This window comes from Schistocerca americana, chromosome 8, assembly GCF_021461395.2.
Source record: "Schistocerca americana isolate TAMUIC-IGC-003095 chromosome 8, iqSchAmer2.1, whole genome shotgun sequence".
In the NCBI taxonomy this organism is placed as follows: domain Eukaryota; kingdom Metazoa; phylum Arthropoda; class Insecta; order Orthoptera; family Acrididae; genus Schistocerca; species Schistocerca americana.
This window is the reverse complement of record NC_060126.1, coordinates 337,168,186-337,185,541: the sequence shown is the minus strand read 5'-3', so window position 1 is coordinate 337,185,541 and position 17,356 is coordinate 337,168,186. Positions and strand designations below refer to the sequence as shown.

The window sequence follows — 17,356 nt, the reverse complement described above, 5'->3', positions numbered from 1 at the left end:
AACTGATGTCTATACATACTGTGGTATCACATATAAAAATAACTGCATTTACACCCACTACACCATGTATATATGAACCCAAGTCCGTTGCATCAATTGAATTTCTCTGCTGCGATAGGCTTATTTCGGCTAAAATTGCCATTCAAGGTATCTAAGAATAATATATATATTATTTTACCATTATTATCTTAATTTTATTGTATATACATGTTATGGCTATAAGGTGTTGACTTCGATGTCATATCAGTGGGTACTGTGGCTTTTTAAATTTCTGTCTATGACTTTGTGATATGCATTTGTACTTGAGAGAATTTGTGACAGCTTCTTGGCCTTTTTAAAACTTGGACAACTCCACTGATGCTAAAAATGACCAGAAAGCTGTCACAATTTCGCCAAAAGACAAACACAGATCTCAAAATCAATTCAGCAATTTAATAAGCGACAGTACCACCTACGTGAAATAGATGTCAAGAATAACTATACGTAAGTATCAACGTATACACACACCATATAGCCATAATATACAAATTCAAAAAATCTAACCAAGTAAGGATAAAATTCTATGTATTATTTATGGATAGCTTGACAGTGGCTATAGCAGCCGAAATAGGCCGATCGCAATAAAGAAATTCAGTTGAAGGAACGGATATGGTTAGAAGACTTTTATCACCGAGCGGGCCCAGGAGAACGTGAAGTATGATTGATAAACATTGCAAATGATCCGTCCTTATCATTCGACGGTAGTTTACCTAGGAAACACACTTATGGTTTCAGATATCTGAGGTAAACTGTTAATACTGAATCCATTTGCTGATTGAGTTTATTGACTCGTTAATTAATTACGCTGTAGGCCCGTGATCACTATAATTGGAATCGTAATTAAGTTTATAGTATTAATCCTTGAGCGGAAACATGATTATTACGTAATTAAAAAAGTTCTGTGTATGGGACTGAACTGCACAGCTGCTGACGCGTCTACACAAGTGTTACACATCTCAGAAAAGTCTCAGGGCTACAAACTGATTCCTACTCTCAGTCAGGATCTGCTATAAGGTTCTTTTCTCCCCAGTTGGAATATGCAACTCCACAGTACTTGCTACATCTATAACCTACTGTTGTTTCTTCTACTTTATTCTACTTCCTCACTAATTTCCTGTCGGCCGCTGTGGCCGATCGGTTCTAGGCGCTTCAATCTGGAACCGCTACGGTCGCAGGTTTGAATCCTGCCTCGGCCATGGATGTGTAGGATGTCCTTAGGTTCGTTAGGTTTAAGTAGTTCTAAGTTCTAGGGGACTGATGACCTCAGATGTTAAGTCCCATAGTGCTCAGAGCCATTTGAACTAATTTTCCTTCGCTGTCCACGTGTACTTTGATACTGGAGACACATTCATAACATACATATTATTTTTGAAAACTTGCAATGTTTACTTTAACCACTCTTCAATCTCCTCTCCAAGGAGCAGAGCAAGTTGTTCGAGATTTGCCCTATTATAGAGTTGCAGTTCTTTTGAGCCAAACATTAGAAAAGGGATGGAAGTAAGGTAAAGGAAATTCCAACTCGAGATACTTGGGAGGGGAATTTTATGACAATACGAGCGGCTTCGCAGAATTAAACTTTATCGTCGAGAGCTTCAAGAGCTGGCGGACTGCTGTTTACGGTTGGGCTATGAGTTGTGTGTTTCGGCCACGGCGAGGCGGGCACGAGGACCCGCGTGAACGACAAATAGAAGTCATCAGGGATTAACAACTGAAATATTAAGCTGAAAATATTAAGCGGGGAGTCCACTATTAAACATCTAGTTTCAAAACGCTGTAGAACACGTCAAATTTGAACAAGACTAAGTTTGACCAATAGATGCCACTATAGGCCTCAGAATATGCACGCCAACAAACGCAGGGCACACGACTGTTGTTCAGCTTGCCTCCAACATGATTGCCTTCTTTAAATATTCCAGGCTGTTGGCAGAGCTCTTTTACAAGAACGGTGACTGTGCGCCAGTAGCCCAACAGAAGTTGCGGACACTCAAGGGTATTTAAAAAGGCATTGATTCGATGTCTATTAAAGGTCTGGAGAAAATGATTGCAAAATCCGAAAAGCCAGCTTCTTCTGAAGTGCTATGAGGAAGAGGGAGGAAAGGAGTTCATCAGGCGTTTGTCGAAAATATGGCCACAGTAGCGCAGAAGAGGTCGAGAGCGACGTGCAGACTGAGAGTGCCCAAATGTTGAGCATGTCAGTGAGCGCGGTGCATAAAATCCTGTATTGCTATCCATACTAAATCATTCATTTTCTGGTGCTTTTTCCTGCTGACCTGCCAGGTAGCAAACTTTCCTTCCGGGTTCCTTGTTCCCATGGAAGTGGACAATGAATGGCCGTGGAATATTCTATGGACAGACTAAGCCCATTTCTATCTCCAAGAACCTGCCAATAAACAAAATTACAGAATATTGTTGTTGTTGTTGTGGTCTTCCGTCCTGAGACTGGTTTGATGCAGCTCTCCATGCTACTCTATCCTGTGCAAGCTTCTTCATCTCCCAGTACCTACTGCAGCCTACATCCTTCTGAATCTGCTTAGTGTATTCATCTATTGGTCTCCCTCTACGATTTTTACCCTCCACTCTGCCCTCCAATACTAAATTGGTGATCCCTCGATATCTCAGAACATGCCCTACCAACCGATCCCTTCTTCTAGTCAAGCTGTGCCACAAGCTCCTCTTCTCCCCAATTCTATTCAATACCTCCTCATTAGTTATGTGATCTACCCATTTAATCTTCAGAATTCTCCTGTAGCACCACATTTCAAAAGCATCTGTTGTGTTCTTGTCTAAACTATTTATCGTCCACGTTTCACTTCCATACATGGCTACACTCCATACAAATACTTTCAGCAACGACTTCCTGACATTTAAATCTATACTCGATGTTAACAAATTTTTCTTCTTCAGAAACGCTTTCCTTGCCATTGCCAGTCTACATTTTATATCCTCTCTACTTCGACCATCATTAGTTATTTTGCTCCCCAAATAGCAAAACTCCTTTACTACTTTAAGTGTCTCATTTCCTAATCCAATTCCCTCAGCATCACCCGACTTAATTCGACTACATTCCATTATCCTCGTTTTGCTTTTGTTGATGTTCATCTTATACCCTCCTTTCAAGACACTGTCCATTTCGTTCAACTGCTCTTCCAAGTCCCTTGCTGTCTCTGACAGAATTACAATGTCATCTGCGAACGTCAAAGTTTTTATTTCTTCTCGATGGATTTTAATACCTACTCAGAACTTTTCCTTTATTTCCTTTATTCCTTGCTCAATATACAGATTGAATAGCATCGGGGATAGGCTACAACCCTGTCTCACTCCCTTCCCAACCACTGCTTCCCTTTCATACCCCTCGACTCTTATAACTGCCATCTGGTTTCTGTACAAATTTCAAATAGCCTTTCGCTCCCTATATTTTACCCCTGCCACCTTCAGAATTTGAAAGAGAGTATTCCAGACAACATAGTCAAAAGCTTTCTCTAAGTCTACAAATGCTAGAAATGTAGGTTTGCCTATCCTTAATCTTTCTTCTACGATAAGTCGTACAGTCAGTATTGCCTCACGTGTTCCAACATTTTTACGGAATCCAAACTGATGTTCCCCGAGGTCGGCTTCTATCAGTTTTTCCATTCGTTTGTAAAGAATTCGTGTTAGTATTTTGCAGCCGTGGCTTATTAAACTGATAGTTCGGTAATTTTCACATCTGTCGACACCTGCTTTTTTTGGAACTGGAATTATTATATTCTTCTTGAAGTGTGAGGGTATTTCGCCTGTCTCATACATCTTGCTCACCAGATGGTAGAGTTTTGTCAGGACTGGCTCTCCCAAGGCTGTCAGTAATTCTAATGGAATGTTGTCTACTCCGGGGGCCTTGTTTCGGCTTAGGTCTTTCAGTGCTCTGTCAAACTCTTCACGCAGTATCATATCTCCCATTTCATCTTCATCTACATCCTCATCCATTTCCATAATATTGTCCTCAAGTACATCGCCCTTGTATAGACCCTCTATATACTCCTTCCATCTTTCTGCTTTCCCTTCTTTGCTTAGAACTGGTTTTCCATCTGAGCTCTTGATATTCATGCAAGTGGGTCTCTTTTCTCCAAAGGTCTCTTTAATTTTCCTGTAGGCAGTATCTAACTTATCCCTAGTGAGATAAGCCTCTACATCCTTACACTTGTCCTCTAGCCATCCCTGCTTAGCCATTTTGCACTTCTGTGGATCTCATTTTCGAGACGTTTGTATTCCTTTTTGCCTGCATTTTTATATTTTCTTCTTTTATCAATTAAATTCAATATTTCTTCTGTTACCCAAGGATTTCTACTAGCCCTCGTCTTTTTACCTATTTGATCCTCTGCTGCCTTCACTATTTCATCCTTCAAAGCTACCCTTTCTTCTTCTTCAGAATATTGGCTACCTAAAATACACACGGGCGTAACCGGTATCACTTCATTCTCCAAAGGTAACTGTGTAGTACAGGTTGACGGCATACTTTATCGTAGGGCTGTATTTCTTCGAGAAGATGAGTCCTGATAGGTCTACCGTGAATGGTAAACCGTATCAGAGTCTTTTACGCACCAACGACATTCTAATCCTGTCAAGAACGTGGATTTATGGAAAGGATCATTTTTATTCGTGATGGGGCACATTCAGCGAAGCAGAGGCATTTCGGCAATGGTAGAATTATCGGCCGTCATTTCCCTACAGCCTGGCCATCCAGATGACATCTTAATCCGTGCGACTTCTGGCTGTGGGGTTGTCTGAAAGATGTGTTCACTGATCCAATTACGAACGTAACTCAATTGAAGGTAAGCGTTGCCGAACGCGACCTGTATGTGACCCCTATCCCTACCCCCTCCCTTAACCACCAACCCCCGGACACGGCGATATATTGTGGAATATGCTGTTTCTCGCTATCAACTTGAGGCAGAAAACGGTTGACAGTATATTTAAGATGTCTTGCTCCAGTTTCACGACAGAACCGATGTCATTATGGTTTTTATGCGTTTTTGGCCCCAGGAAAATAAAAAACCAATGTCATTTTCCTTTGAATGCAGTTTTTTAGCTTCAGGACATCTAAAAACCGACTTTTCCCAACCGATGTGTTACGAACTTGCTCTGGTGGGTGGGCCTATATTGCCAAGAGTGCCACAAGTGTTGAATGCCGATCTTGAACAGCCATGTGCATTGAACAGTACGGACGATGTTATGTCCAACTACTGTCGCATTACGTTTCATTTGTCATTTGCAGTCGACTCCATTTACTTTAAATCGATTGTAGCGCCAAAATGTTCGTTAATCCTTTTTATTTTTATTTTCCAATACGTTACCCCGTGCGTCACTAACATGCCGCACAAGTCCAATTCTGAGCAGTGGTTCTCTTTCTACAGTGTTGTGAAATTGAAACTTTAATAGTGGACACGCTGTTTAGGAGGGAATAAGGAGCTTTAATAGCAGGGTATGCAGATACACGTACCAATATTGTTCTTAAGACTACATCCTATATTTTAAATTACTTAAATAAAAAAGTTATTGAATACATTTTAGTCAGAAGTCCCAGAAGAATAGATAATTGTTTACGTTCTTGTAAAGAGCTTTTTCAGCATCGTGCGATGGTACATTGAGACAATCACGTTGGCTGTATCTGCTTTTGGTTAGATTCTCTGTTGTCGTTTGAGTGACACGGAATAAGCTCGAGTTAATGAGTGGTGCAGACTGGTGCCAAAATCGATAGACCTGTTCTTCAACATTCCTTATTCGTTTCAGATGTATCGTGTCGACATTCAAAGACGCTATCTCTTCTGTAAACGATCCGACATTTCTAGCTCCTATCTCCAGTTTCTCTCCCCTTAGTATCTGGCGTATGAGAGATGCGAGCTCAATGTAGCCTCTCAAAACTGCCAAAGGGTTACATTCGGCAGTCGCTGATACCTTTATCGTTTGATACGTTTTCTGTTGCCTTTCCCCTGCTCACTGTCACCGTCTTAATTCTTCTGTTTTGCTACATCCGTAAAATGAAGCGCTTGGAACATGTTTTCTGCGACTCTTTTGACAGAGTGTGAGATTTCGCCGGCTTCTTTCATAGTCGAATTTACGATGTGGAATAGGTCCAAAATATTCTTTATGCTAGATTGTATCATTTCCCCATTCCCCATGATGTTGGGACCTGGTGATATGTCGTCCTCCCGCTAAGCGGACTTGCTACTGGTTGCTGCTGAACATTTTCTTCAGTTCAGCCCGTAACTGTTCCCAGATATTGAGCTCCTCTTCATTGTTGTCGAACCACTGGTTGGCTGAGCTCAGCAAATAAAAGTACATACTTACCACACATGTCATAAGACCTGTTCTATATGGCGTTTCGGTCGTATATTTTAAGCCGTTGCGTGCGGTCCTGAACAGCTACGGAATACACTCCCTTCTCCGTTCCATCTTCTCCTCTTTCCTTTCTCTCTTATCTGCGTCCATTTCTTCCTGTTTCTTTTCATCTCTATCCATCTGCCTTTCTCTCCTCTATACGTCTCCTCTTGCCCTTCTGATGCCATTTCCTCCTCACCCTCTCTTCGTTCATCTCCTCCTATCAGTTCTCTCTCTCCTCCCTCTTCCTATTCACCTTCTCCTCCACCTCTCCCTGTCCATCTCCTTCTTTCCCTCTCGCTTCTACTCACTCCTCTCTTCCATCTCCTCCTCTTTCCTTTCTCTGTCCATACATCTGTCTCCTCTCTCTTGTCTCAGTCCGTCTCCTCCTCTTCCTTTTCTCTGTCCATCCTTTCTCCTCCTCTCTTTGTACATGTACTCCACTCCTTCTCGCCAGCCAGTGTGGCCACGCGGTTAAAGGCGCTTCAGTCTGGAACCGCGCGACCCCTACGGTCGCAGGTTCGAATCCTGCCTCGGGCATGGATGTGTGTGATGTCATTAGGTTAGTTAGGTTTAAGTAGTTCTAAGTTCTAGGGGACTGATGACCTCAGATGTTAAGTCCAATAGTGCTGAAAGCCATTTTTTTCCACTCCTTCTCGCTGCCCAAATCTTCCTACGCTCTGTATCTCCATCTGGTCCTCATCAGTTTCACCATCTCCTCATCATCCCACTATCTACCTATACCTCTCTGCCTCTATCTCCTCCTCTCCCATCAGAGCCTATCTCCTCCATCCTACTTTTTGTCTATCAAATATCTCTTCCCCTAATCAAAATATCCACGGGTGTACTGCCGATCTACAGTGTCCAACGGGCACAATATTTCGGCGATCATACATGTCGCCATCATCAGGTGATCTGACGGACTGATCTCCTGTGAACGTGGCCGCACGGAGATCCGTACGCTATGGCTGCTCAGATGGAACTGGGCTCGGTCGCGGCGGCGGCCGATTTAAATACCCTCCGCCTGCGACGCGCTCCCTCTGCTGTCTGCGCCCCGCGCCACGGTCGCGCGGTGGAACAGATTGCGACGGCGTCTGATATGACGTCGGAGTGATGGCTCTGTCCGCTGTGGTCGTCACAACTGTACGTTTGATCGATTTACTCTTGATTAACCCATCCGCTGTTTCCCAAGCCTTGCTAAGGTTATAGCCACAGTCACGGTTTATGAGGTCGTCATTGGTGGCCTCTCTAACAACGCTGTCCCAGTATCTCGACGTCTGTACCAGAATCCTCGTGCGTTCATACTCCATAGCGTGATTATGTGACAAACAATGTTCAGCGACCGCCGACTTGCTCGATACATCAGTCGAGTGTGCCTCTGGTGTTCACGGCATCGATCCTCGACGGTACGCATCGTCTGACCAATATACGACTTACCACATTGACACGGAATCGGGTACACTCCGGCCATCCTCAAACCGAGGTCATCTTTGGCGCTCCCCACCAGTGCACGAAATCAAAGCCGATGAAGTCAAATATCACCAGTAAAGAGAGGGCGGCCATTCGTGGTCTGAGGCAGCGCTCTGAAATTGTTGTCTTACCGGCTGACAAAGGCAATGCTACAGTTGTTGTCCCCCATAAGGACTACCCTGATAAGATGCAGAGCCTGCTAAATGACGATTCCTACCGGAAGATCAGCGTTGACCCTACAAAGAAGATGGAGAACAAGACGAGGTCGCTTCTCAAGGATGCAGTTTTACCGGAGTGTGACGCTAAGAAATTGTTACCCAAGGTCCTGTACCGCCTAGACTATTTGGTCTCCCGAAGGTTCACAAAGAGGGGGTACCATTACGCCCCATTGTCAGCAACATCAGGGCACCTACATATTTGTTGGCCAAATACCAGACGCGAATATTAAGTCCTCATGTGGGTAAATGTACTCATCACATCCGTAATTCCGTGGATTTTCTTAAACGCCTTGACAGCTTCAGATTTGATGAGTCAGATATCATGGCAAGTTTTGACGTCGTTTCCTTGTTTACGAGGGTACCCCTGCGACAGTCACTAGAATTGATTAGTCACAAGTTTGACGAGAAGACCACTGAACTTTTTAGGCATGTCTTGGGATCCACGTACTTTCTTTTTAATGGAGCATACTACGAACAAGCGGAAGGAGTCGCCATGGGTAGCCCACTCTCACCGGTGGTAGCGAATTTTTACATGGAGAACTTCGAGGAGGAAGCCCTGTCATCACCCAAATGGAAAACCTTCCTGCTTTTTCCGTTACGTGAACGACACGTTCGTCATCTGGCCACATGGTATGGATTAACTCCTTGACTTCCTTACACATCTAAACTCCATACACCCCAACATCAAATTCACTATGGAGACTGAAACGGAGGGTAAATTACCTTTCCTTGACGTCTTGGTCAAGAGAAGGGCTGACGGCACCCTAGGTCATGGAGTGTATCGGAAGACAACGTACACTGATCTGTATTTTCACGCAGACAGCTGCCACCACCCTTCACAGAGGAATGGGTACTTAAAACTCTAGTACACAGGGCGCGCACTATCTCTTACGCAGAGAGTCTACCCCAGGAATTGGAACATCTGAGAACTGTATTTCGAAGAAAAAATGGGTACTCAGAGTGACAGATTCAACGTGCGCTTCGCCGAACCACTACAGCACAACATGTGGAGATGGGTGAAATCACCAGGGAGGAGGTAGGCACTGCGTTTATTCCATATACAGGTGCATTCTCGGGGAAAATCGCCCGCATTTTGAAGAAACACTGGGTCGGAACTGTGTCCTCCGAATAAAACTCGTGCACTGGTCGGGAGCGCCAAAGATGACCTCGGTTTGAGGAAGGCCGGCGTGTTCCTGATTCCGTGTCCATGTGGCAAGTCGTATATTGGTCAGACGATGCGTACCGTCGAGACGCCGTTGCAATCTGTTCCACCGCGCGACCGTGGTGCGGGGCGCAGACAGCGGAGAGAGTGCGTCGCAGGCACTATAACCCTGGGTTCGGTGTGCGGTGTGGGGCGGCGGTGGGGTGAGTGGACTGCTGTAGCCTGTTGTGGGGTTGTGTACCACTGTGGACTACGGCGGGCACGGAGCTTGTCCGCCGTTTCTAGATCCCCAGTTCTATACAACACAATACAATAAATAAGAAAGTCATTCGTGATGCAGAAGTATCCTTGTGTCTCAGTATTTGTAACGTCATACGTCCTGATCAATGTGTTGTATAAGAATAATGTTTTGCTCGTATATTCTTTCAGGGGTATATACGAATATTGTGTGTGAAATGTGTCGCGAGTAGCTTTATGTGTAAAGAAGTAATGAATTCAAATGTCATGCTTCACGCTGCAGTTACTGTGCATGTACAGCGAAAATGTGCTGAGTGTTTCACCTTTTTCTCTTTCATCATTTTGTTCAGATTGTGACACGAAAGTTTCAGAAGGATTTGCCATTATGTGTAACGTTTGATGGAAGTCTCAATGCGCTCTTAATCTCAAATAATGGGTGCATGAGGGTATGAGTCTTAGCGCATTTGAGGCAAAACTGCTTCCCCTCCCTTCCACCCCACCCCATTTGTATGTAGGTGGTTGTTACTTCCACAGCGATTCTCTGCATACAGTAAGTGACACATGTAATAAGTTTGGTGGAAATCGGTCTTACCATCCTCTTCATTCTTCTTTTCAATGTTTTTAATATATTCCTTCTCTCACCGATTCTCTGCAGAACCTCCTCATTCCTTACTTTTGTAACACCACATATTATATGTTTCGATTCTCTTCTTTGCCGGTGTTCCCGAAGTCCATGTTTCACTAACACACAATGCTGTACTTCAAACGCACATTCTGAAAAAAAGGCCCATATTTGATACTAGTAGACTTTTTTTCACAAATATCCCCTCTTTGTCATTACTAGTCTGCTTTGGATGTGCTCCTTCAGCCTTCCGTCATGGATACTATGCTAGTTCGGTAGCAGCATTGTCCGCAGCTCGTGGTTGTGCGGTAGCGTTCTCACTTCCCACGCCCGGGTTCCTGAGTTCGATTCCCGGCGGGGTCAGGGATTTTCTCTGCCTCGTGATGACTGGTTGTTGTGTGCTGTCTTTAGGTTAGTTAAGTTTAAGTAGTTTTAAGTTCTAGGGGACTGATGACCATAGATGTTAAGTCCCATAGCGCTCAGAGCCATTTGAGCCATTTTTTTTGGTAGCAGCATTCCTTAACTTCATCTACTTTGTGATCACCAATCCTGAGGTTAAGTTTCACTCTGATCTCATTTCTGCAACTTCTAACTCCTTTCGTCTTTCTTCAATTTACTCCAAGCCCTTATTCTGTAGTCATTAGAATCCCCATTCCATTCATCCGATCATGTAATTCTTCTTCAATTTCATTGAGGGTAATAATATCATCAGCGAATCTTATCATTGATATCCTTTCCCCTTGAACTTTAATTCCACTCTTGAACTTTGCTTGTATTTCTGTCATTGCTTCTTCGATATATATACTGAAGAGTAGGGACAAAAGTCTAGATCACTCTCTTACTGATTTTTAATCCGAGAAATTCATTCTTGGTTTTCAGATGTTATTCTTCTCTCTTCCCTCTTGTACGTATAGTATTTTACTCGTCTTTCCTCAGAATTTCGAACATATTCCGCCATGCTACAGTTTCGAACGCTTTTTCCAAGTTGACATATCCAATGAACGAGTCTTGGTTTTTCTTTAGTCTTGCATACATTATCAATAGCAACGTGAGAACTACCTCTCTAGTGCCTTTACGTCTCCTAAAGCCAAACTGATCATCTTACAGATATCCAATTTTCTTTTCCATTCATCTGTATATTATTCTTGTCAGCAACTTGGATTCATAAGCTGTTAAGCTGACTGTACTATGATTCTCGTACTTGTCGCCCCTTGCTATCGTCGGAATTGTGTAGATAATATTCTTCCTAAATTCAGTGGCTATGTCGCTAGACTCGTACATTCTACACACCAACGTCAGTATTCGCTCTGTGGCAACTTCCCCAATGATTTTAGAAATTCCGATGGAATATTATCTGTTCCTTCGCTTTATTTGATTTTAAGTCTTCCAGACCTCATTTAAATTCTGATCGTAATACTGGATCTCGTATCTTTGTTATATCGATTCCTCTTTCCTCTTCTATCACGTCTACAGACAAATGTTCCCGCTCATTGAGGCTTCCAATGTACTCTTTCCACCTATCCGCTCTCTCCTCTACATTTAACAGTGGAATTCTCGTTGCACTCTTAATGTTACCAGCCTTGCTTTTAATTTCACCGAAGGTTTTTTGTCTTTGCTATACGTGTTTTATTCCTTCCGACAATCATTTCCTTTTCGATTTCTTCACACTTTTTTATGTAGCCATTCCGCCTCCCTCTCCCTGCACTTCCTGTTTATTTCATTTCTAAGTGAACTGTATTTCTATGTTCCTGAATTTCCCTGAACATCTTTCCACTTCCTTCTTTCATCAATCAGCTGAAGTATTTCTTCTGTTACCCGTGCTTTCCTCGCAATTACCTTCCTTTCTTTCGAACTTCTATGATTGCGCTTTTCATAGATATCCATTCCTCTTCAACTGAATAAACTACTGAACTTTTCGTTATCGCAGTACCTATTGCATCAAAGAACTTCAAGCGTATCTCTTCAGGCATGTCAGGCATCGCCCAAGACATAACCTATGCACAAAAACAACTAGAATTATTAAAAGAGCACACAGCAAAATAGGATTAGAAATTTCATTTGAAAAAAAAACATAATTTATGACTGACATCAAAGATGCACCATTTGATCTCAAAATTGGTAATAACTACATCTCTTTAGTAAAAGAATTTAAATATTTAGGTGAATGTATTGCAGAATATTGTAATGAAAAGAAATCAGTCAGATCAAGAGTCCAGAAAATGGAGACGGCGTTTCAGTTAGCAAAAAACGTTTATAACAAAAAAGAGTCTCTCGTGGAACTGCAAAATACGACATTACACAACAGTAATTAAACCCAAAGCTCTCTACGCATCTGAGACACCAAATCTTCAACACAGAACACATGTTGGAAGTGAAAGAACGCAAAATAATGTGGAAAATCTTAGGACCAAGAACTAAAGATTGTGTGCATTATCCAAAACCCAATGCAGAAATGTACAAAAATTTCTCCGAAATAACAGACACAATACGCATGAGAAGAATCCAATTCATGGGGTATTTAGAAAGAATGGACTCAAACATGTTAACGCACAAAAACCATACTATTTAAAGAACAAAACTACAAGACTCAACTGGTCAAACAGACGAAAAAGGACCTGTGAGAATTAGGGGCTCGCAATCTACATGACAGAAATGAAATCAAAAAAGTCGCAAGCACACGGGGTTTTGAGGAAGAAGACAGAAAAACTAACCGACATACGCGGTCTACGCAACGAAAGCGAGCTCATTCATTGCGTATGAAGGAATACTGGGCAAAAAGGAAGGTCAACATATGTTGATTATGCGTGGTCCTAAGTGATCCATCCGCGAAGAAGAATATATACAGGGTGTTAGAAAAAGGTACGGCCAAACTTTCAGGAAACATTCCTCACACATAAAGAAAGAAAATACGAGTATGTTATGCGGACAAGTATCCGGAAACGCTTGCTTTCCATGTTAGAGTTCATTTTATTACTTCTCTTCAAATCACATTAATCATGGAATGGAAACACACAGCAACAGAACGTACCAGCGTGACTTCAAACACTTTGTTACAGGAAATGTTCAAAATGTCCTCCGTTAGCGAGGATACATGCATCCACCCTCCGTCGCATGGAATCCCTGATGCGCTGATGCAACCCTGGAGAATGGCGTATTGTATCACAGCCGTCCACAATACGAGCACGAAGAGTCTCTACATTTAGTACCGGGGTTGCGTAGACAAGAGCTTTCAAATTCCCCCATAAATGAAAGTCAAGAGAGTTGCGGTCAGGAGAGCGTGGAGGCCATGGAATTGGTCCGCCTCTACCAATCCATCGGTCACCGAATCTGTTGTTGAGAAGCGTACGAACACTTCGACTGAAATGTGCAGGAGCTCCATCGTACATAAACCACATGTTGTGTCGTACTTGTAAAGGCACATGTTCTAGCAGCACAGGAAGAGTATCCCGTATGAAATCATGAGAACATGCTCCACTGAGCGTAGGTGGAAGAACATGGGGCCCAATCAAGACATCACCAACAATGCCTGCCCAAACGTTCACAGAAAATCTGTGTTGATGACGTGATTGCACAATTGCGTGCGGATTCTCGTCAGCCCACACATGTGGATTGTGAAAACTTACAATTTGATCACGCTGGAATGACGAAACTAAAATGAGTTCTAACATGGAAATTAGGCGTTTCTGGACACATGTCCATATAACAACTTTTCTTTGTTTGTGTGTGAGGAATGTTTCCTGAAAGTTTGCCCTTACCTTTTTGTAACACCCTGTATATATTTGATGTTTTCTTTCTTTTTCTATATCTTTTGTTAGCGTTCTACCGGATGCATACAAAGTTTGGAACTGAATACTGCGACGTAATTTTTACATTTCCCACTTATCAGGTTTTGACTATTTATTGTACCCATTCCATGTAATTTTACAAGTTTTTCGAAGTTTAATGAGTTTCTCTCTACTTGTTTCACAATTAAATTAAATTCAGATAGTTGAATGATTTCTACTAGATATCTGCATTTGGATTATCAGTTTTTGTGTAACTGTTCTTTCGTTGTGGGTGGATGCGGCTATGATCAACGTGACCAAACACCCATCTTGTACCTCCGCAGAATGTCGCCCGCAGCAAAACAGCGTGTCGTATGCACCCACACACCTTCCATCCTCTCTCCCCGAACTGTTAATTACTAAACAAACTTCCGCCTTGTCTTCTGCGCAGGTGAGCACCCGGCGGCGATGCAGCGCGACAAGAACTCCGCCGGCGGCGTGCAGCCCCCGCAGGGCCTCCGGCGTGTCGTGGGGCAGGCTCTGCTGCTGGGGGCGCTGGCGACCGCCCTCGCCGCTCCTGCTCTGCCGTGAGGCGGCTGCGGTGCCTGGGGGCGGCGGATAGGCCCACCGAAGGACGCCAACACCTGTCCGTGATCGTGACGGCAGTACGAAGACGTACTGCTTTGCCCGCACCTCGCGGGCGGAACCGAGAGTGGAATAGGCCGGTGTTTCGACCAAAGGTGCTCTCACTTTCGTCCTATCGTCAACACCCTTCCTACTCTCATCGGATATTTTCCGACAGCAGAATGCTGGCGCATCTGTAGGTCAGCTGCCGTAAACGTGAAACTGTCCGGTACCTGCGGAGCTTGCTGTTTTTGTTCCTTACATCGTTCGGTGACGATAAGTCGAATGCAACGAAAATTTTTAGATACCGGTATCGTAACAGAATACCGCCTCCGGGACTAGAGGAGCCAACGTGCAGTATTTAAAAATATTCTGCGGTGATACTCTATTAGCCGACGTTGTATTTTATTATGGCTTCCGATGCCATACGATGTTCAAGCCTACGTAACGTTTCGGCATTGCAGTTGCAACTGTAACTTATCGTAGTTACCTTTGCTAATGTCTCGAACGTGTAGCTTAATACTAATTCGTAGAGGAGTCGTGTCAATTTTTTGCAAAGCTGGAGGCACTCCCTGCTGTGGCTACGAGATGCCACCATTGAACAGTATCAAAGACGTGATTTGATGATGGACGAAATCGATCAATAAGCTATATTCTGAACTGCAGGACTTTTTAACGGATCACTACTGACGGGCTTAAGCATACGAAATTCACGACAAGAGAGGTGAAACTGCACTTTTCATCAACAAAGTTTCTCCATTATTTGGAATATTTACCGACTTCTCTTTACTAAAGGAGTAACCTCAAACATCGAACATCCAATTTCCTATATACAGTTTTTCTTCACTCATGACATTTCACTGAAAATGTACATCTTTCCATTAGAGAGTCAGAACAAAGAATCCCCATATCTTACAGAGTGAGTAAAACAAGAGAACTAATCATTTACTACGTACATCAAAAAAATATTCTCTCAGTATCATTAACCACAGAGAAATATTAAGAATCCCCTGATTAGTTTTACAGTACATTATTTCTTTCCGAAAGAATCGCATTTCAAAAGTTAAATCGATTTTGCATTTACTCGTAAATTCTGCTCACTTTTTTCTTCCCTCTCTTCTACTGTTCTCTTCTTCCTCTCATTCTTTGGTCTTTCAACTTCTCAGTTTTGTCTCTACATACTATAACTTCAGACTTTTCCTAACCGTCAATGCTATATTTTTATTTCAATGTTTCTACATTTATAACTGAAAATCTGTTGTGTTGCTTACAACTTACGCCCTACTAGTACCCTCTGCAGCAGCATTTTTCCGTTACTCCTCGTTTTCTTCCGTTTGTGAGGCACATGTGCGCTCTGGCCAAGTCAGCATCTTTCAATTCAAAATTTTTTTATGTGTTGAAAATGGTTAATAGTCATAAAAATCATTGCAGTTTCGAATTTTGTTTCTCATAATCTTCCTTTGACGACTTCGTTAGGTAAGATTTTTATTTATTTTCTGGTAATTGAGAGATGTTATATTTCTTAAATTACTTCACTAAATCACTGTAGATGACATATTACGATGATTACCACTGTTGGAGAACTTGGACTGGGACCTCTGTTGTGAATTCCAAAGAAATAATTTGAAATAGGCTTCAGGGGATAATTACAAAACGGACGTTGTTAATTCCTGTAACTGTGTTTGTCGTAAGGCAAGGAACATTCGCATAAATGAATTGCTGGTATCTCTCCAGAACAGGAACAAAATCAGTCAAGTTTCCCGCAGAAGTTTCACACACTTACTTTCGGGATAGCTATAAAATCGAGAACGAGGACAGAACGCTCATATCTCTGGAAAAAAAGAATAGCCATTAAATCTACGTTTTACTCCAAACTTTCCCACTATAGCATCGTAATTACATCTCTGTTAAGTTTAATTACAACGATCTTCCAAGTTTCATAAATGGGATCCGAACCTCGTAGACGCATCGTTGGCTGTGGCGCTTTCAGACTAAAGTGATTAGGCTGGGACAGTGAGAAGTTTGCGCGCCATCTATATAGTTCCATCTTCTTCATTGCCGCCGTCGCCGTTGCGTTCGGTGAGGACGCAGAACTAACGACAATTCAGTTCATGGACGCAATTAACATTTACCCGCTAATGCTTAAACTAAATCTGTGAGTGTAAGTGAAAAACGATTCTGGTCTACTTTTGGATCTAAAGAGGTGAAGCATACATACTATTTACAAACATTTATCTGTACGTAAGACTGTCGACAAACATTTATCTGTATGTAAGACTGTCGAAATTAGACATTGTGGACGGTGGACGATTTTATGATATAGTCATATGTATATCAAGTGAAATGCGAAAAAACTCTTCCATCCTCATATTAATACAACTGAATATGTAAGTGATGCAACAGATGACTCTGAAGATATCATTATTTAAATGTTTCTTATTTTTTATTTCAACGTTCTGTACGTTTCCTTTGGCAAATAAACTACCTAAAACACTACTATGATATGTGAATCTTTGGTATTATTTACCCACGTAGAATGCCAGTTGTAGATGTAGGAGACCACTGGAGAAGTTAAAGGAGAATTAAAGAAACTATTAGACACAAAGGAATGAAAGACATTAGCTGCCACTGGACATGGTCTTAAATCAATGGGGAAACTTGAAAATTTTCCTGTATGGGCATTCGAATCCACGTCTCCTACTTACTAGGCAGATGCGCTGACCACTACGCCCCTGGAAACAGGGGTCAGCGCACTGCATGGAATATGCTAGCACGCCACACGTGAGACACAAGTTCTCAACCTATTAAAACAATACTGATGTAGTGCTCCTCGCCCATTATCCTCATTACTCGCGGCATTTCGCCGATC

General features: G+C 42.6%; 1 protein-coding gene across 1 annotated transcript in view; it reads left to right on the top strand.

Annotated features, from left to right (window-relative positions):
* The window catches only part of LOC124545064 (junctional adhesion molecule B-like), a 706,501-nt gene extending 689,518 nt beyond the window's left edge, over positions 1-16,983 (top strand). The window contains exon 6 of the mRNA XM_047123862.1: positions 14,315-16,983. Coding sequence (XP_046979818.1) covers positions 14,315-14,454 — 140 coding nt within the window. The 3' untranslated portion in view covers positions 14,455-16,983. The remainder of the gene's footprint in view (positions 1-14,314) is intronic.
* The last annotated feature ends 373 nt before the right edge of the window (positions 16,984-17,356 follow it).